Raw genomic sequence first — 21680 nt, forward strand, 5'->3', positions numbered from 1 at the left:
AGCTTGTTCTCTCCACTGTTGAATATGCTTATATAATTTAGCTACTGTACCATAAGTATCTCATTAACTGTGCTGAAACCATTCAAGTTAATTTCATGTCTTTCACTTATTTTTCAAAGTAAATAATTAAAGCAATATTATAATTTCAAAAAAATGAAATATTTGTTTCTAAAAGAAATTATTTTTAGCAAACAGAAGCTACTATTAATAACAATTTTGCATACAAAACTTTAATTATGAACAGACATTATATGTTTACATACATATGGCCTTGTTTGTACTAGGAGTATGGATGAAATTTTTAAACTTATTAATAACTAAGTATTGAATTTGGAAAAGTGAGCTATTTACTGAATCCCACTGAAGGCAACTACATAAGAAAATATAGAAAACTCAATTAGCATTAATTTATTTAAAAAATTTAATAACAGTACTTCATATAAGTCAATAACTGTTTTTACCTGTACGTCGTAAAAGTTCCATTACTCCTAAAGGTGTGCACGGAATAAGAGCATTCATATCCTGACAGAAACGACCTACATTTACAACATTAAATCCATCTACATCCTTTTGGGGAGAAATTGCATTGCAAACTTGACGTTCATTTATATGATTTGGTAAGGGAAGCTGAACAAGAATACCATCAACATTTGGGTTGTCATTCAAGCTGTGTATTAAACCAAGTACATCTGCTTGACTTGAAGATGCTGGTTTCCGAATTGTTTCACTGGTGATGCCTGATAGTACAATGAAAATTAAAAAAAAAATTTTTTTCAATTTCATTAATTTTCAGTAAAAATATTTTATAAATTCTTATCATATCAATTTTATCAAAATCCTGTGTTTGCAGTGTTGATTTTATATTGTAGACATATCACAGATATTAATTAAGAAGAAAAAGAAAATAATTTCTTCTTTTTCCTGCATTTTTATTTATTTATTTTTTTAAATTCAGGATTGGTAATATCATATGTGAAAGAGAGAAAAGGAAAAAGAAGTTTGTTCTCATCAAATGGTTGCACACAGCTGATAATCATCAAATATGTACAACTATTTTATTTCCATGAAAAATATATGTATAGGTATATACAAGACAAATGCTGGACAGAAATACTAGATTCTATATACAAGACAAATGCTGGACAGAAATACTAGATTCTATATACAAGACAAATGCTGGACAGAAATACTAGATTCTATATACAAGACAAATGCTACACAGAAATACAGAAATGACAACAGAAAGGATAAATCAACTGTTGCTCCCAGAATATCAGAATTGTCATGATGGGATAAGATGCAAAGTCACAATTACAAGAAAATGGTGCTGATTGGGCCACAAGAGAAGACTACATGTCACAATATTCAGGTAAGATGGTGAATCACAATCAAAAGTTAGTGCTGATGAAACAGGATTCTTAACTCTCTCATATGGAAAAGAGTAAACTTGTGCATAGGAGGAGATCATTAGTATTAGAGGCGCCTCCGTAGCCAGGTGGGAAGGAGCAGCAGTGCGTAGCACACGCTTCTTGATTAGACCGGGGTTCGAGCCCGTCACCACCAAATACGGAGGATGCGGAAAGGTCAGGGAATAACCACCGCATATCTCGGAGCAATATGGCCTTAGTTGCTAATGCTCTAAAAACCAAATAACAAACATTAGCATTATTAGAGGCATACAATGCAAGAAAACAAGCTTATGCAGCATCAGCAAAAAAAAAAAAAAAAAAATCTTCCATTTCACCCCTCGATTTGTTCCAAATGCCTGTCCAGCTCAGCCTTAAATTTATTTAGGCTATCAACTTCCACAAAAAAAGATGGAAGTCTGTTCCACCAATCAACTACACGCTGGCTAAAGGCAGATTTCTGCACATCTATTCTACAACTGTCTTTCCTCAATTTGAATCTGTGCCGCCTCAAGTTCTGAGCAAGAGGAAGAATCCAATCAGCATTCAGCTTGCTCAACCCATTCAAGGCTTTATACACCTCAATCAGATCACCTTGCAGATGCCTATTCTCCAGGCATTGCAATATGCAGAACTTAAGCCTTTCTTGGTAAGAGCACCCCTTTGTTCCCGTCACTAATCTTGTTGCCCTTCTTTGAACTCGTTCTAGCAGCTCTACATCCTTTCTAAAATGAGGCCTCCAGACCTGTACACAGTACTCTGGGTGTGGCCTGACCATTGCCTTGTATAATAGGATAATCACCTCCCTATCCCTGCTAGCAAAATTCCTATATATCATTGTAGAATACAACAGAATATTCCAGGAAAGGAACTTCTATATGTCGCAACCACCACCACAAGACCATTCACTGGTAGATAGTCTAACCACAGGTTACTACCGGTGAATGAGAGAGCTAACCATTAACTGGAAGACAGTCTCAATCATATGAGAACAGGAAGAATGTTTATGTATTGATGCATCTGATGTTTGAAGCATTTATAAAGAAAATTCATCTTTCTACTGAGCCAGCAGACCAAAAAAACTTGCAAGAATGGTTGGAGTGAAGCTTTGGGAGCACAAAAAGTAACTTAGGCATATTACAAAAAAAAAAATCGAAACATAAATTCAGTTTACATTCTGTCTTTATGTATGTCTTTTAATAAATTTTTCTTGGCAACTACATTTTAATGTAGTTGCCAGTTCTCCTGTAGGCAACTCAGATTCAGAAGTTAGCATTGATCTCTTCTTCTTCTTCTGAGTTACCTACAGGAGAACTGGCATCTACATTATATGATTGACAACTTGAATGCAGTTCCAAATAACCACTATAAAAAATAATCATTAAGTTTTCAGGAATCTATGTTATTCCTTTTTAGCATGCAGCTTGGAGCACTATTTACAAGGTTATTAATATATCCCACCCTTGAACACTATCTATAAAGTGAAAAAGGAAGGGGCATATTCTATAATCCTTTCATGAGTTAATGACATTTCACATATCTGTAAAAAGGTTTAAATGCCAATGCATTTATTTCATTCTATGAGCAATTCTGTAATATTACGTTACAGAAACTCCCTCCCATCATATCAGGTACCCTGAAAAATTATATGCAGTTATTTAATAATTTTTCTTTTTTACTTGGAACAGAATTATACAACATGCTATTTCCCCACACCCTTTCAGACAATATAGAAAAGGTCCTAATTTGAATTTATCTTTCTTATTGGTATTCAAAAGGTTAAGAGTATGCAGATATACAATTATTAATTTAATGCTTAGTAAATGTTTTAGTAGTCCTATTAGCTGGATCAGTATAACTGGGAAAACTGAGTCAGATGACAATTTAAACATTAAGATAACTAAGAAAAATGCTTTTCCATTACCACAATTAGAGAAAGTTAGGATTTAAAAAAAATTAAAAATCAAGTAATGCAGAACAGAAGAGCAACAAAGCAAATAACTCAAAGTAGCATGAAGGGATTAAGGACAGCATTCAAATTAAACAAAAACTTGAAATTATTCAAAAGTTTGAAAACAGTGCATCTGCTAAATCTCTAAAGAACCATTATAACGTTGGTAACCAAACCATACTTGACATTGTAAAAAATAAAGGGAAGCTTTCCGATTTAAAATCGACATTGTAAAATATAAAGGGAAGCATCATATTGGACATGCGAGTAGTACATGTTAAGTTTTTTTTCCGTGGTTAACTGAACCAGCGGATACAGGGTCACAACTGTATAGTCTTAAATGGTTAGAACTAAATGGATATCAGATGAACTGATAAGATTAGTAGCAGAGAAGAAAAATACATAGAATGATTATAAATTATTGAAAGACATAGAAACATATGGTATGTGCAAACTAGGTTACAAGAAGTCTTTGGTTAAAAATGAAAAGAAAAGTAGCAAAGAATTCTTTGCTTATGTTAACACTACAAGAAAAAGGATGAACCACATTGGTCCAGTAAATAAGAATGGAATAACTATTCACAATTCTGGTTGGGTTGCTAACAATTTAAATAAATACTTTGCATCTACATTCAGGCATGAGGTAGATTTCAGGGATGGTGATACTAAAAGTATACTAAGTTAGAGCCAGAAAATAAATGACTTTGTGATAACAAAGAGGAAAGTAGAAGAAAAATTGTTGAAACTAAAAGTGAATAAGGCACCCAAGGCTGATGAAATTCATCCAATTATATTAAAAGCAGTAGCAAAAGAAGTAAGCAAATCTTTATCCATAATTATGAGACCATTTCTGGATCCAGGGGAGGTCCCTACAGATTGGAGATCTGCAAACGTCTCTTCTATTCACAAGAGGAATGAAAGGGAAACACGAATAATTACAGACCTGTAAGCTCGACTTCTGTTCTAAATAAAATAACGGAATCAACGGTTAAAAGAGTAATGCAGGATCATTTTGACAGGAAGGCGGTTACACAGATTTGTTAAGGGTGATCTTCATCTAACCAATCTGATTAGATACTATGATGCAGTAACAAAGGAGCTGGATGCAAAAAATAAGTTTTCTCATCATATACTTAAGATTTCAATAAATTTTTGATACTGTTCCATACTAAGACTACTTTACAAATTGGAGTGGCATGGTTAAGGGCAAATTTTTGAAGTGAAACTTCTTTAGGTGCGCTCAGGCAGTTTTCAGATGGGAGTAACTTGCATTCATGGATTGACAAAAAACGCAATGAAAATGCGACTGTTACCATAAGTAAATGCATTACAGGCACTCTGAACAGCAAACTATCGGGCAAGAAAGTGAACTATTACCAAAAAATACTTTATTTCTGAAAACTGCAGCATCTCTGGATACTAGGCTCCAGTGAGGAGACCTGACTGAAATGTTTAAGGCTTTAAATGGATTGAGTAAACTAAATGCTGATGGAATCTTTACTCTTGCTCAGATAACACATAAGGGGATGCAAATTTAAATTGAAAAAGGATGGTTGCATGATAGATGTGCAAAAATTTGCTTTCAGACAGAGAGTAACTGACTTTTGGTACAAACTTCAATCATGGCATAGTCAACCCATGGCAACAGATAATTAAAAGTTAACAGTATGCAATTGTAAGTTGCCATATTGTATGATCACAACTTCCTTGGTATCGATAAATATGCCGACCGGGCTAGGCAGGTGGGTAAAATGCCTGCCTGGCAACCCAAAGGTCACGGGTTCGAATCTAGCCTCGGGCTTGGATCAGAGTAAAATGCAAAAACTTTGGGAGGTGCATTATGGCCACAGAAGCCAATGCGCCAAAAACTAACAAAAAAAAAAAAAAAAAACACGATAAATACTGCACACTTTTCCAGAGCTTCTTAGTTGATCTGGTCATGGGGAAGGTGGCCTTTCCAATTTTGAAGGTATTACCTTTGGAAAATGTTTAGCAGAAGGCACAATTTAAAAAAAACAAAGGAAATTGCTGGTGTGGGTATGTCAAAAGCAACTATCTTAAAAGTATACAATGGTCGTAAGATGAAAGGAGAATACAGCCCTAAAAGGAAGAAATGTGGCAGAAAGTCAGCACTCCAAGAATGAGACCACAGGAATTTAAAGAGAATTGTGTATCAGCATAAAAGGTCCAGTGTGTAGAAAATGACTGAAAAATTCAATTTAGGCAAACTAAGACCCATTTCCATGCAAATTATGAAGCTGGAGTTGAAGGATCTGGTAGTCATGTGCTCATACAAAAGCCACTTCTTTTTGTAAAAAAAAAAAAAAAAAGATTTGACTAGAGATGTACCAAGCCTGTATCGTGGAACAGTGTGGAAAAGATCATGTGGTCTAATGAGTATTGATTTACACTTTTTTGCACCAATGGTAAGGTGAAAGTACAGGCATACCTCGGTTAACGTTACCTCTGATAACGAAGCTTCGATATAACGAAGTCCGCAATTTCAAGCCCCATTTAACATAAAAAAAAAAAATATTCCAGTTTAATCACCTGAAATCTAAACAAATTGAAGAAATTACGGAAACCTTTAGGGCTTCTCGTGGTTGGTTCGAGAAATTTAAAAAACGGGCCAGGATTCATAGTGTAAAATTAACAGGAAAAGCTGCAAATAAGTTTCCAGAAAAACTAAAGGAAATAATTGAACGTGAAAATTTTCCACCAAATTTGGTGTTCAGTGTTGACGAAAGCGGTTTGTTCTGGAAACGGCTACCAACAAAAAACTTCATTTCTATTGAAGAAAAATCAGCTGCTGGGTTTAAAGCAGCCAAAGATCGTTTAACGTTACTCTTTGGATCAAATGCCTCTGGCGATTATAAATTAAAATTGTTATTAGTTTACCATTCAGAAAATCAGAGGGCGTTAAAAGGTAACATAAAAATGAATTTACCTGTAATATGGAAAGCAAATAGAAAAGCGTGGGTTACCAAGGAGTTATTTACTGATTGGTTTGTTAACCACTTTTGTCCTGAAGTAAAACGGTATTGTCAAAAAAACAACTTTGAAGAAAAAGCTCTTTTGTTGTTAGACAATGCTCCGGGACATCCTACTGATCTTAACACGTTGGACACATGCATTCCTGTCAAAGTTGTGTTTCTTCCAGCAAACACAACTTCCCTGATTCAACCATTGGATCAGAGAGTAATAGCATCATTTAAGGCTTATTTTCTGCGTCGAACATTAAGGAGTTTAACTGAACTAGAGGATAAAGAGGAAATGACAGTTAAACCTTTTTGGAAAAACTACACCATTAAAAACGCAATTGAAAACATTGATAGTTCTTGGAAAGAAGTCACCAAGAAATGCTTAAATGGAGTTTGGCGCAAAATATGGCCAGAAGTTGTATTAGAAGAAGAAAATAACATCCAAGAAATTAGAAATGAAGTTATCCAGATGGCTCAATCAATAGGTTTCGAAAATGTCGATGAAGAGGATGTTAGAAATTTATTGAATGCAGAAGATGATGGTTTTTCAGTGGAAGATTTAGAAAACCTTGTTAGCAACGAAGACAAAGATAATGAAGACGAAGTTAAAGAAGTTCCTGCTGAAAAAGTGTTAACAACCAAAGATTTAAAAAGGTGCTTAAATGACATTGAAAACGTTTTAAATTTTTTTAGTGAAAATGATCCTGATTTAGGAAGAAGTTTTATTGTTAAGCGATCAGTGTTAAATGCAATAACTCCGTATAGGCAATTGTTAAATGAAAGAGAAAAAAAGCATAAGCAATCAACTTTAGACTCCTATTTTAAAATGTGATTTCACTTTGTATGTAAGTTGACTGTTTATTTAATAAAACTTTTCTTTGTTCGAAAAAAAAGCTTTTCATTTTCTTTAGGTAGGAACGTATTCCTATTCTGGCCATAGTATTTTTACCTCTGAAAACGAAGTTTCGCTTAACGAAGTAATTTCGTGGAACGCATCCTATTCGTTATTCGAGGTATGCCTGTATAACATGCACTTCATGAAGCCATGCATCTAGACTGTCTCGTATCCAGTACAGGGCAGGGATATCCAACCTTTTTTTGGTGAGGGGCCAAAAAAGGTAAAATGCTGAAGGTTGTGGGCCGCAAGACCACTTCCTTACAACTAATTATGCATATTTTGAAATAAATTTAATTTTTGTTATTTACGTTTGTATTTACAGTTTTTTTTTTTTTTTACATTTAATACTTAAATACAAAAATCTGCCATTAATTATATAACACTAATGATATTCCTATTCTATGGTTATAATAATATTGCTAAATTCAGGAGGTAACAGTGAAAGCAATATAAAAAAATCAAGTATTATTAAAAATGGATATTTTCAGAAGTCAACGTAAAGCTACATTTTGTAATATGCTAGTTTTAAACTGGGGATGGGAGGGTACATGACACTTGAAGGCTGCCTACATGGATGCAGTCTGCACACAGCCCATGGCTTGAATATCCTGGTATGGGGTATGTTATGTCGGTATGGACTGGGTACAGTCATACCATTAGAAGGTCATGTTACCTCCAGTGAATATCTTTCTGTTATATCAAACCAACTTCACCCTGAAATGCTTAATTTCTACCCGAACTGTGATGGATTCCTTCAAGACAAGAATGGAATCATTCATCATGCAAAAAATTTATCTGAATGGTTCAAGGAACATTCCCAAGATTTCCAATATCTACCCTGGCTGCTTAATTCTCCCAATATGAATCTAACTGAGAATGTTGGTAATACGTTAGAAAGGGCAGTTCGGTTTTACAGTTCTCTACTGACCATAATACAGCAGCTAACAAATATCCTGATGGAAGCACAATCAAATCTGGAGCTAGACTCCCTCAGACACCTAGCTTGGTGGGATCTGTGGCACAATGTGTATGGTATGTAATTCAGGTGGCCCTACTACATATTGAATATACATTTATAATTTTTTGGCCAGTAATTTAAACTGGACAGAACTGAGTAAAGCCAATCTAAGTCAAAGAAAGTTAAAAAGTAGAGGTTTTAGAGATTCCCGATATCAAGCTGGATATAAACAATATTCTAGCGGTTCCTCAATCAAGACTTGTGCATTCCACAATGTAAGCAAAGCTCCACAAAGTTGGTCCTTGAAGTTGTCACAGACATTCTCTCAGATATGCCAGACAAACTGTACTTGCTACCTGGGAGTCTAAAACGCTGATGGAACTGATATTCGGGTGACACTCAAGTCAAGTGGACCCAATTTCGGCAAAGTCCGGATGGTCTGTGACAGCCAAATCCTCTGCTTGCACCTTCATGATGGTGGGACTGTTAGTAATCCTGGGTATAACCTCCATACACAAGCACATGGTGGGTGACCACCCAGGTGTGAACCAACGTAAGCAGGGGACGAGGTGTGGCGCCCACATCACATGGAGGAACGCCGCCCCTCTATATTACCAGGCAGTACTAGGTGGTAGATGACTCATCAGCCGGTGCAATACCACCACTTTGCTTATTGGAGGCTTGAAGTGGTGGAACCCATGTTTAGTCTCTGGAGCTAAGTTCTGATCAACCCTTCCTTATCTCTTCCTGATGAACATCGATCCAATATTCCTTACATTTCAAGGGTACAGCTCTAAAACAGTGTTCGCAGGACGGCCACTAGTTAGTACACTGGACTGAACCTGTTGGTAACTCTCTAGGAGGTTTCTGCATCTAGTGCATAATCTTGCTGCCTCTACTCTGCCAGGTAGTGACTGGAGGGAGTCCGAGTAGTGTGTATACGGGGAGCATTGTCGAGACCACATTATGTCAAGGATCTGGGTATATTCTTACCAAGTGTACGCCATATCCAAAAATTTCATTACTACATACAGCATGTCCCACCCACTCTTTCTTACTATTGAATACACCATGAATTGTCAAACTAATAGAGCAAGCTTATCTGTGGAAAGATCTAAACCTCCCAAGCACTTCCTAATTCATTTCACAAATATATGTGGTCTCACTTCCAATCTCAACGATGTACATTTCCACTTGCAGTTTGCCAAACCCCACGTACTTTTTTGACAGAACCTCAGTTATCCGTTAATTCAACTACTGCTCATTTCAGATGCCCAAATTATTCACTGTATGATTCCTTTCGCCTCAAAAGGTGGTATTTGTGCATATTAGCATTAGCATTAGTAGAGGCATTTGATGCAAGAAAGCAAGCTTATGCAGCATCAGCCAAAAAAAAAAATAATAAATAAATAAAATAAAGTAAAATAAATAAATAAAATATAACCACTTCCACTTCACCCCTCTGTTCATTCGAAATACCTGTCCAGCTGAGCCTTAAACTTATTTAGGCTATCAACTTCCATGACAAGGGATGGAAGTCTGTTCCACCTACCAACCACCCGCTGGCTAAAGGCAAATTTCCACACATCTATCCTACATCTGTCTTTCCTCAATTTGAATTTATGCCCTCTCAGGTGATTATTCTGAGCAAGAGGAAGAATCCCATCAGCATTGAGCATTGTCAAACCATCAAGGCTTTGTACACCTCTATCAGATCACCTCGCTGGTGCCTAGTCTCCAGACACTGTAATTCGCAAAACTTAAGCCTTTCTTCGTAAGAGCACTCCTTTGTTCCATTCACTAACCTTGCTGCCCTTCTCTGTACTCGTTCCAGCAGCTCTACATCCTTCTTGAAATGAGGCCTCCAGGCCTGTATACAGTACTCTAGGTGTGGCCTGACCATTGCCTTATACAAGGGAATAATCACCTCCTTATCCCTGCTAGAAAAATTCCTATATATCATTGACAATACACCATGAGCTACTCTTGCAGCCCGTCTGCACTGTTCAGAGAACTTCATATCTGCCTGCACAACCACCCCCAAGTCCCATCCACGCCAGGTGTCTTTCTTGTGTTTATCTTCAATAATTTCTCCTCCACTTTACTCTCAGTTATTACAAGATTGTCTAGCTTACTGCTAGAGTTGAATACACCTCTGGCATTCCCCTCGCTGAATAACTCCTCATGCGTGAATGTCGATGCAAAATATTCATTTAGTTTGTTGGCTACCTGAGCAGGGTCATCAACAGTTGACCCATCGATATCAAGTGGACCGATCTGATTTATCCCCTTCCTTCTAGAGTTTACATAAGTAAAGAACTCTTTGCTGTTTTTCTTCGCATCCCTTGCCAAGGATCTCTCATAATCTGCCTTCGCCTGCCTAACCTCCTTTGTAACTTGGTTACAGATCAACTTGTATCTATCATAGGCTTCTGTGTCACATGTTAATTTAGGCGCCTCCGTAGCCAGGTGGGAAGGAGCAGCAGTGTGTAGCACACGCTTCTTGATTGGACCGGGGTTCGAGCCCGTCACCACCAAATACGGAGCACGCGGAAAGGTCAGGGAATGACCACCGCACAGGAGCAATATGGCCTTAGTTGCTAATGCTCTTAAAAAAAAAAAAAAAAACCAAAAATGTTAATTTGTATGTATCCCATGCATTTTTCTTCTCTGCCATATGCCTCATTAGTTCATCTGACATCCATTTAGGCCTAAACCTTGAACAATATTTCTTAGTTGGTATCTAAACCCTAGTAGCTTCCAAGATAAGTTCTTTGAATGCTTCCCATTTTGAATTTGCTGTTGGTAACATCATCAGTTGATCCCACTGTATAGAATTTAAATACAGTCTCAGTCCATCGTAGTCACCTTTACGAAAGCAATAACCCTTCCCTTTACCCCTAATGGTAGTTACCTCTTTGAGTAACTCCCACTTCAGAACACTGTGATCACTGCCACCTAGTGGTTCATTTATCTGCAGATTCTTAATGCATGAAGAATCACTACTGATAATCAAATCAAGAGTATTACTCCCTCTAGTTGCCTCCTGAACATGCTGATGTAGAAAACAATCATCCAATAAATCCACAAAGGCCTTGCTAGTGTGTGAGTGACGAGCCCCCAAATTCCTGTCAATATCTGGGAAATTAAAATCCCCCATTATAAGACTCTCTGATTTACTGGCCCACTCTATTTCTCCGTACAGTTTCTTATTATACTCATCAGAGTCATTAGGCCTATAGCACACTCCTACTCTCAATTTTGATCTCCCAATGCTTATGTCACACCAAACTGACTCGACACTGCACTGTCCAGCGATGTCGACTGGCTTCACTTCCTTGGATTTTATGTGTTTCTTAACTAATAGCATAACCCCTCCTCCCTTCCTATCCTGTCTATCCTTTCTGTAGACATTGTACTCCCAAATTCCAGTTCTGCATTCCTTATATCCACGTCTCTGAAATCCCAACAATATCTGCCTTTGATGTTTTGAGCAATACCTGAAATTCATTAAATTTATTTACTAAACTCCTAGCATTGGTGTACACGCAAGTATACATGCACCTGCTCTTCCTCTTAGCCACCCTAACACAACCCATGTGTTCACTTGTACCCCCATGATTCCCAGCAGTCTCTGAAATATCCTGCATCTTATTTTCCAGGCTGCTGCTCATTCCAATAGAAGCAGTGCAAGAATCACTTTCTTCTCTGCCAGTGGCTACTGGCAATCTATTAGTCCTTGTATCCCCCCAATCTAGCAGTTTTCCGACCCACCTAACACTGCCTCGATAGCATCAGCAAACATTCTTGCACCCTTTCTATTTAAGTGTATCCCATCCCTGTAGAAGCAGTCTCTCCTGTTAACAAGTACAGACCAGGCTGAAAAAAATTCTACCCCTTGAGCCCTGCACAATCTTTCCAGGGAAGAATTGATTGACAGGGCTCTCATCATATACTCCCTCCTATCGTGTCTGGGCAGAATTGCAGACACTTTCAAATTCAACCCTAATTCACGGCTTTTGTTCATCAGTGACCTGTACTTGTTAAGTAATTCCGCCGGTCTGTTCTGATGTTCCCTGTCAGAGACTTGGCAATTTGGAATCTCCTCGCTTTGATCTTCTCTGGCTTAAAATCTCTCTACCTCATTCTGTCAAATTCATCTGTTGTCTCTACCGTTCTCCTAACTCCACTAATCACTTGGAGCTCTTTGACTTCCTCTCTTTGCAACTTGACTTTCTCCAGTCCAACTTTCCTAACAGTGAGGTAATTTTTGTTAATAATTTTAATGTTCAAAACTCCAGCTGGCTTCCATTTTCTAGTCACACTGACCCAGTTGGTCGAGATGCCGAGGCTTTTGCAATTACTAATGACCTTGCACAGATTTTTCATTTACCTACAAGAATACTGGACAATCCTAATCATACAGCCAATACGATTGATCTTTTTCTCACAAACAACCCTTCTAAGTACATGGTCAAAGTGAGATGTCCTTTAGCACTTCAGATCACAACTTGGTGATTGTCTCTTCTCCAATGGAACCTTTATCTCATGGCTATTCCCAACCTCGTGTTGTTTGGCATTACAAGAATGCAAAATGGGATGACCTGCAAGACTTCTTTTCTTCTTTTCCTTGGTTGGTTTACTGTTTCAAAACTTCTGATGTCAAAGTTTGCTCAGATCGTGTCAATGAAATTATTCTTGCAGGAATGGAATCCTTTATCCCACACTGCTTTAAAATCTCATCCTTTATCTAAACCTTGGTTTTCCAATAAATGTGCTAAGGCTGTTAAAGAGAAGAATGTTGCATTTCATAATTGGCTTGTTTCTAATTCTTCAGTTTCATTTTCTGCCTACACCAAAGCTTGCAACAATTGTAAAGCAGTTATTAATCAGTCCAAATTAGAGTTTGAACAGGCTAAAAGTAGAAAACTTGCTTCTTGCCCTAAAAGTAGCCGAGAATTCTGGTCTCTTGCCAAAGCTGTAGGCTGCAACTTTTGCCCATCTTTGCTCCCACCTCTGTCCAAACCAGATGGTTCTGTTGTCACTTCAGCCAAGGATAAAGCTGACCTGCTAGCATCCTATTTTTCTTCCAACTCATGTATTAATGATCTTGGTAAAACACCTACCATTCCCAACACGCTCCATTCAATGCCTCCTGTGGTTTTCCGTCAAAAGGATGTAAGAAGGATTTTGATGAATTTTGATGCTAAGAAAGCTCCAGGTCCCAATGGTATTTCTCCACTTGTTCTCAGAACCTGTGCTCCTGAACTTACTCCTATTCTTTGCCGCCTTTTTTTTTCACTTTCTTATTCCAAAGGTGTTTTTCTTTCTGCTTGGAAATTTGCTCATATCCAGCAATTTACTTCTATTCCTAAAGTAATGGAGAACTTAATTAACCGCCAACTCTTAAACTACCTAGAAACCTTCCGTCTGATCAACGATCGCCAGTATGGATTCCGTCAGTGACGATCCACTGGTGATATACTGGCTTATGCTACCCATTTATGGACTAATTCAATGGAAAGGTTTGGTGAAACACAAGTAGTTGCTCTTGACGTCTCAAAGGCTTTTGATCATGTTTGGCATAAAGTTCTTCTAAACAAGCTTCCATCTTATGATTTGCCAACTGTTTTTAGTAATTGGTTATCCAGTTTTCTCTCTCTGATTGCTCACTGAGGGTGATGGTAGATGGCTCTCTGTCTTCTAACTTCTCCACTAATGCTGGTGTCCCCCAAGGTTCAGTTCTTTCTCCCACTCTTTTCCTTTTGTATATTAATGATCTTCTTCCATTAACTGAAAATCCTATCCACATATTAGCACATTGCATTCCACTTCCGATTTTGAGAAACCTTCTCCTGCTCAATCAGCTTCAACTTCTCGAAAATCTGCTATCAATTCCTTAAATGCCGATCTTTGGGTAATTCTCCAGTGGGGCAAAGACAACTTAGTTGATTTCAATCCTTCTAAAACTCAGTCTTGTCTTATATCTTGCAAAAAGGATTCTTCTGCTCTTATGCTTATCTTTAGTGAAACTCCGATTTCTATGCAAAATGATATATTTCTTTTGGGGATTACCCCGACTTCTAATCTCTCTTGGCACAAGCACATTTTTTTAATGTAAACCCCAAACACGAGACGTATTAGAACCTACAGTACTTAGTACCGTGCTTGGGTTTGAGGCTGAGAAGACAAAAGAAGATATTTGTTGACATTAGACTTGAACTTCTGTAGACTGTAATTTTCAGTAAATACGTATGAAGGAAGGCTGTTCCAGAAAACGGCAGTTGAATGAATAAACGAGAAAGATGAAAAGTTGGTTCTGTGAGTTTGGAGTTGAACAGTAAATGTATGATGGCTAGTGGAGGCATGTTTTTGGACTGTTTTGAAAGAGAGAGAGTGGGAATTATAGAAGCCAATTCTAAAAAATAGTGCCGATGGAAGTATCTGTAGAAAAGGCATGCAACAGAAACAGTACATCTACGAGACAGCGAGTGGAGAGACTCTGTTAGAGATGAGTCATTAATTAACCTAACTGCTCTCTTCTGAATGGAATCTAGAAGCCTGAGGGATGTTTTGGAGTTACCACACCAGATGTGGGAACAATATTCCATGGTAGGGCAGATTTGCGATTGGCACAGATCGAACAGCTGTTTGAAAGAAAAGTAATGCCGAGAGCAAAAGAGAAAACCAAATTTTTTAGATGCAAAGAAAGCAATATTTGTAATGTGCTTTTGCTAAGAGAGATTAGAAGACAGGGTAATCCCCAAAAGAGATATATCATTTTGCCTAGAAATCGGAGTGTCTCTAAAGATAAGCATAGGAGTAGAAGAATCCTTTTTGGAAGATATAAGACGAGACTGAGTTTTAGAAGGGTTGAAATCAACTAAGTTGTCTTTGCCCCACTGGAGAATTACCTGAAGATCGGCATTTAAGGAATTGGTAGCAGATATTCGAGAAGTTGAAGCTCATTGAGCAGGGCATGGTTTTTTGAACTGGAAAGTGGAATGCAATGTGCTATCATCAGCAAAACTATGGATAGGATTTCCAGGCAATGGAAGAAGGTTATTAATAAACAAGAGGAAAAGAGTGGGGGAAAGAACTGAACCTTGGAGGCCACCAGCATTAGTGGAGAAGTTAGAAGACAGAGATCCATCTACCATCACCCTCAGTGAGTTTTCTCTCTCAAGAGAGAGAAAACTCGATAACCAATTACAAAAAACAGTAGGCAAACCATAAGATGGAAGCTTGTTTAGAAGACCTTTATGCCAAACACGATCGAAAGCCATTGAGATGTCAAGAGCAACTGCTTGTGTTTCACCAAACTTTTCTATTGAATTTGTCCATAAATGGGTAATAAACCAGAATATCACCAGTGGATCGACACTGACAGAATCCATACTGGCAATCACTGATCAGACGCAAGGTTTCTAGGTAGTTTAAGAGTTTGCGGGCCGACTGGGCTAGCCAGGTGAGTAATGTGCCTACCTGGCAACCCAAATGTCGTGGGTTCGAATCCCGCCTCGGGCTTGTATCAGAGTAAAATGCAAAAACTTTGGGAGGTGCATTATGGCCACAGAAACCGATGCGCCAACAACCAAAAAAAAAAAGCTCGGTGGTTAATTGATTGCTTCTTTACTTTAGAAAGAGCAGATATAATTGCAATAGGATGATAATTGGACGGGAGGCATTTGTCACCCTTTTTAGGAACTGGCTGGATATGAGCAAATTTCCAAGCAGAAGGAAAACACCTTTGGAATAAGAAAGTGAAAAAAGGTGGCAAAGAACAAGAGTAAGTTCAGGAGCACAGTTTTTGAGGTGCCTCTTTAGCCAGGTGGGAAGGAGCAGCAGTGTGTAGCCCACACTTCTTGATTAGACCAGGGTTCAAGCCCGTCACCACCAAATACGGAGGATGCGGAGAGGTCAGAGAATGACCTCCTCATATTCCCGGAGCAATATGGCCTTAGTTGCTAATGCTCCTAAAAACCAAATAACAACAACAGTTTTTGAGAACAAGTGGAGAAATATCATCAGGACCAGAAGCTTTCTGAGCATCAAGTTTCATCAAAATCCTTCTGACATGCTTTTGACGAAAGACCATTAAATGGAGGCATTAAATGGAGCATGTTGGGAATGGTGGGAGGTGTTTCACCAAGGTCATTAATACATGAGTTGGAAGAAAAATGGGATGCTAGCAGGTCAGCTTTATCCTTGGCTGAAGTAACAACAGACCCATCTGGTTTTGACAGAGGTGGGAGCAGAAATGGGAAAAAGTTGTGGCCAATAGCCTTGGCAAAAGACCATTATTTGGTTATTTCGTTTTTTTTTTTTTTTTTTTTTTTTAGGAGCATTAGCAACTAAGGCCATATTGCTCCGGAGATATGCTGTGGTCATTACCTGACCTTTCCACATCCTCTGTATTTGATTGTCACAGGCTCGAACCACGGTCTAATCAAGAAGCGTATGCTACGCACCGCTGCTCCTGCCCACCTGGCTACAGAGGCACCGGCAAGAGACCAGAATGCTTGCCTACCATTAGGGCAGGAAGCAAGTTTTCTACTCTTAGCCTGTTCAAAATCTAGTTTGGACTAATTAATAACTACTTTACAATTGTTGCGAGCTTTGTTGTAAGCAGAAAATTAAACTGAAGAATTGGAAACAAGCCAATTACAATATGTAACATTCTTCTCTTGAACAGCCTTAGCACATTTATTGGAAAACAAAGGTTTAGATAAAGAACGAGATTTTAAAGTGGAGTGTGGAATAACGGATCCATTCCTACAAGAATAATTTCACTGACAAGATCTGAGCAAATGTTGATGATATCAGAAGTTTTGAAACAGTAATCCGACCAAGAAAAAGAAGAAAAGAAATTTGCAGGTCATTCCATTTGGCATTCTTGTTCCAATATTCTCTGTTATGTTATGTTGTTTGGTTTTTAGGAGCATTAGCAACTAAGGCCATATTGCTCCAGGATATGCGGTGGTCATTCCCTGGCCTTTCCGCATTCTCCGTATTTGGTGGTGACGGGCTCGAACTCCGGTTTAATCAAGAAACGTGTGCTACGCACTGCTGCTCCTTCCCACCTGGCTACGGAGACGCCCAATATTTTCTCACAGGGAATATTGGAACAGACATATGCACAAGTACCACCTTTGAGGCAAAAAGAATCATACAGGGAATAATTTGGGCAATGGAGATCAGCAGTAGTTGAATCAACCAATAACTGAGAATCTGTCAGAAAAAGTACATGGGGTTTGGCAGACTGCAAGTGGAAATGGACATTGTTGAGATTAGAACTGAGACCATGTACAGGGCTTTCCAATAGTAACGCTCGATTTTTGTAACGCAATAAAACAAATTGTGAGAGTGATAGTGATCTATTTTTATTTTTGTTATGAAGTATATGTGTTAACATTATGTTTTAAAAATTATATCAGATAAATGTCCGCCGAGGCTTTGTCTGGTTTGGTTAATCCTGGATACCCAATTGGTGATGACGTTATCGCATAAAAGTGGCTCGATTTCAGCAATAACGCGCCTAATGTTGGCCTTTAAGGCGGCAACCGTCCGTGGTTTGTTAGCATAGACTTTGGATTTTAGAAAGCCCCAGAGAAAAAAATCCAGTGGCGTTAGGTCGCAGGATCTGGGCGGCCAATTAACGTCACCATTTCGCGATATAACGGAACCTTCAAATTTCTCATGCAATTCGCCCAATCAGCAAATGCACGCCGCTGCGCATGATCGTTGGGCTTTAGTTGTTGGGTTAATTGCACTTTATAAGGGTGAAGCCCTAAGTCCTTATGCAAGATTCGCCAAGTTGTCGTCGAAGACAGGCCAAGTTCTTGAGCCCGACGCGGAATGGACTATTGCGGATTCTCACGCACACTTTCCCGGACTGCAGCAATATTTTCAACGGATCTTGCGTTTCGCTGACGTACAGGCACTTTCAGATTTGCCACAGACCCAGTTGCTTCGAATTTGTTTATTAAACGGCGAATTGTGGATTCTGAAGGACGTTCGTCGACACCATAAACTGCATGGAGTGCACGAAACATTTGACGAATAGAACATTGGTTTTGATAATAATTTTTTACAATTTCGACTCGTTGCTCAGTCGTGTAACGCTCCATAATAAAATGCAGAGACTAACTGAATACGGCTACCAAAGATACCACCTGTGTGACTGTCGACTTCGTCATGCGCTGTTGCCAAACATCGAGCGTTACTATTGGAAAACCCTTTATATTTGTGAAATGAACTAGAAGTGTTTAGACGGTTTAGATCTTTTCACAGATAAGCTTACTCTATTAGTTTGACAATTCATGGTGTATTCAGTAGAAAGAAAAAGTGGGGAGGGGAAATGCTGTATGAAGTAATGCAATTTTTGGTATGGTGTACACATGGTAAGAATATACCCAGATCCTTGACATAACGTGGCCTCAACAATATCCCCCCACATACACACCACTTGGACTCGCTCCAGTCACTATCTGGCAGAGCAGAGTTAGCAAAATTATACACTAGCTGATCCTGAAGCCTCCTAGAGAGTTACCAACTAGCGGCTGGCCTGCGAACAGCATTTTAGAGCTGTACCCTTGAAATGTAAGGAAAATTGGACCTTGCCATGAGTTCATCATGGCCTCAAAAGTCATCAGTCATACTGCATGATGGAAGAGATGGGGAAGGGCTTGACCGGAACTTAGCTCTGGAGACAACATGGAGATGTTGATGAGAGTCATCTACCACCTAGTAATCTGGAACAGGCTAAGAGTGGAAAACTTGCTTCTTGCCCTAATGGTAGCTGTGCATTCTGGTCTCTTGGTTTAAGTGGATAGTCATAAAAAAAGAAAAGTATACATACATATCTTAAGAATTTTATTTTCACTTAAAACATACTTGTATATTCATTTACATAAAATCAGTAATATTTATCTATTCAGATGATGAAATGTGATATTTTGCAGCACAGTCCATCTTTTTTTTTTATAAACATAACGTCGCTGCCTGTTGAATCAGGCTGTTGTTCAATGTAAAGCTTATATAAGGCATTTTTGGTGGCTGCATTAGAAATTTTTGGCCCTGGATCTGATTCAATCTCTTCTTTGTATTTAGATCCATCTATTTCTATCATGGTATGTATGATTTCTGCATTCTCTACAAATTCATTTTCCAACAACAGAAATTCAGTTAAGTAGAGGTTGGTTAAGATGGCTTCTACTGCACTTTTGTTCTCTGAGAATGTTCTGAAAGAAGTTCACACATACAGAAAATATGACTTTTTTGTTGATGTGCTGAGGTTTGATTCTGGACCTTATAAATTAAGGACATTAACACCACAGTCATATTGACACAAATCCCATTGGCACAACTTCAGGTTAATATATAAAACCAATTCTCTAAATTATATATTTCAGAAACTCTGCATGTGCAATTTGACAAGAATAATACTGCAGACCAATCTTCAATCTACATTCAACAACTATCCCAAATGCAAAAACTCTGTTAACATATAACAATAATGAAAAAAAAAAAAAAAATGTAATTTATATTATAATATGTAGGCAAAACTAATTCAATGTAATATTATTCAAATCATTGTCTACTGGAAGAAAGAGTCCAAAATCACATTGCATCTATAACTGCAAAATGTATCAATTGGTGCAGGCAGAATTTAATTAGTGGGGGGATGTACTCTGAATAGGATACAAGCCCGACATTTAGCACAACTTCAGGTTAATATACAAAACCAATTCTCTACATTATATATTTCAGAAACTCTGCATGTGCAATTTTACAAGAATAATACTGCAGGCCAGTAACAATCTTCAATCTACAGTACATAAGAGTTTGAAAAAAATCAAAAATGGAAATATCTTCACACTATTTCATGATGCCCAATAAAGAATATACGTACTGCCATATACAAATTTCTTGAGCGCTTCATTCCCTTCATCAGTTTTCACAGGGCAACTCCAAACCTGTTAGCTTAGAAGCTGGGCTCTGTTTTTTTTATGAACTGAATATTAAACAATACATTTGTTCAGTTGGAATATCTGAGCAATTTAAATTTAAAAGTTGAAGCCATGGTAGATCTCTAGATTTGTGTAAATGATAGGTTTGGGTTAAAATTTGTCTTGTATTCAAAATGTTTCCCATTTGTTTGGATGTACACAGGCCAATTAAATTTAAAGCATAATTTTAAGTTTTAATTTTTGAATTGTATTGAGGGTTAATAAAATAGGTGATTTTACCATCTGAAACATAACACATAAAATTCCATTATAATGAACACCATTTTAAAGAAAACTTCACTTCAGTGAAAATACTTCTAGGTCCTGGCTGATTTCCCTTACCATAAAACTTTGCAAGTCGCATCTGAACAAAATGATATTAAAGAAAAATTCAGTACAGAGAATTATTCTAAAAGTAAACCTGTGCCTAAAATGTAATGGTTTACAAAAAAAAAAAAAAAAAATCAAGTGAAAATTATGAATGGTACTGTGTAGCTGTAGCCCATATTGTAAATATAGGCTAAATAGTGCCATTACACAATAGCTATGGAATCCACTAGAAGAAAGTGTGTGTGTGTGGGGGGGGGGGAGTGAAGTTTTTAAAAGATGAATTCAGCATTATGCTCTTTTTTTCCATATATTAGAATCATTGTTGTTTTTTTTTTTTTTTTTTTTACATCCTGAATCAGCTGCATGGGGTTGATATAACCCCAACAACATTTAAGCAATTCATACTTCTACTCTGTCCACACAGCCGAAACTCCTGATAACTGTTTTTGAAAATGTTTTTTATTTGAATTCTCTGCAAATTCAGAAATATCCGTTAATTATGATACAATTAGGAAACATTCATGATTTAGTTAAACTTAATTATATGCACATGTTGATTGACATTTAATGATACTTACATTTAATGATAGCAGACTCTACTGCTGTGTGCTTTCCTCCAGTTGGCAATGCTCTGTATTGATGTACCATTTGAAATCAAATTGTTGATGCTTGTGCTTCATATTTCATGTAGCAAGCACACTTGTTACTGACAAACTGGTTTCTAATTACAGCATTACTTGAAGCACTTGGCTTTTAAATTTGTATTCTCTTGCTGACAAGTCTAAAGGGAGTTTTAAATTTCAAAAAATCTTAAAGTTTAATTAAAAATATGTTTTTAATTTAGAACGTGAATTTTTTTTTGTCAGAAAAATCAGAAAAGATTGAAAATATATATGGCATCATAAAATTAACAATTTTGAATTTTTTTTCTGCTGATTTTTCAAATTTTTATACACACAGATGGATGAATTTCAAAATTTTTCTCACCTAACTGAGGGTTAATATCCCTTCAGCACATAATGGTACAGAATACTAGGACCATTTTGTGAAAAAAGAAAACATATTGTATGATTTGTGATGATGAAGATGGGTACTGGTATAGAATAGTCCTCATGTTTTCATGATTTGAAGTAATTTACACTAGA

The 21680-nt window shown here is 37.5% G+C and overlaps 1 protein-coding gene across 1 annotated transcript in view; it reads right to left on the reverse strand.

Moving 5' to 3' along the window:
- Nmdmc (NAD-dependent methylenetetrahydrofolate dehydrogenase) overlaps nucleotides 1–21680 on the reverse strand; it is a 136148-nt gene that overhangs the window by 69055 nt on the left and 45413 nt on the right. Inside the window, exon 3 of the mRNA XM_090377317.1 lies at nucleotides 462–737. Within this exon, the coding sequence (XP_090233443.1) occupies nucleotides 462–737 (276 nt within the window). The remainder of the gene's footprint in view (nucleotides 1–461; nucleotides 738–21680) is intronic.

Source organism: Mastigoproctus giganteus, chromosome 7 (genome assembly GCF_048544385.1).
Source record: "Mastigoproctus giganteus isolate SK-2022 chromosome 7, ASM4854438v1, whole genome shotgun sequence".
Lineage (NCBI taxonomy): Eukaryota > Metazoa > Arthropoda > Arachnida > Uropygi > Thelyphonidae > Mastigoproctus > Mastigoproctus giganteus.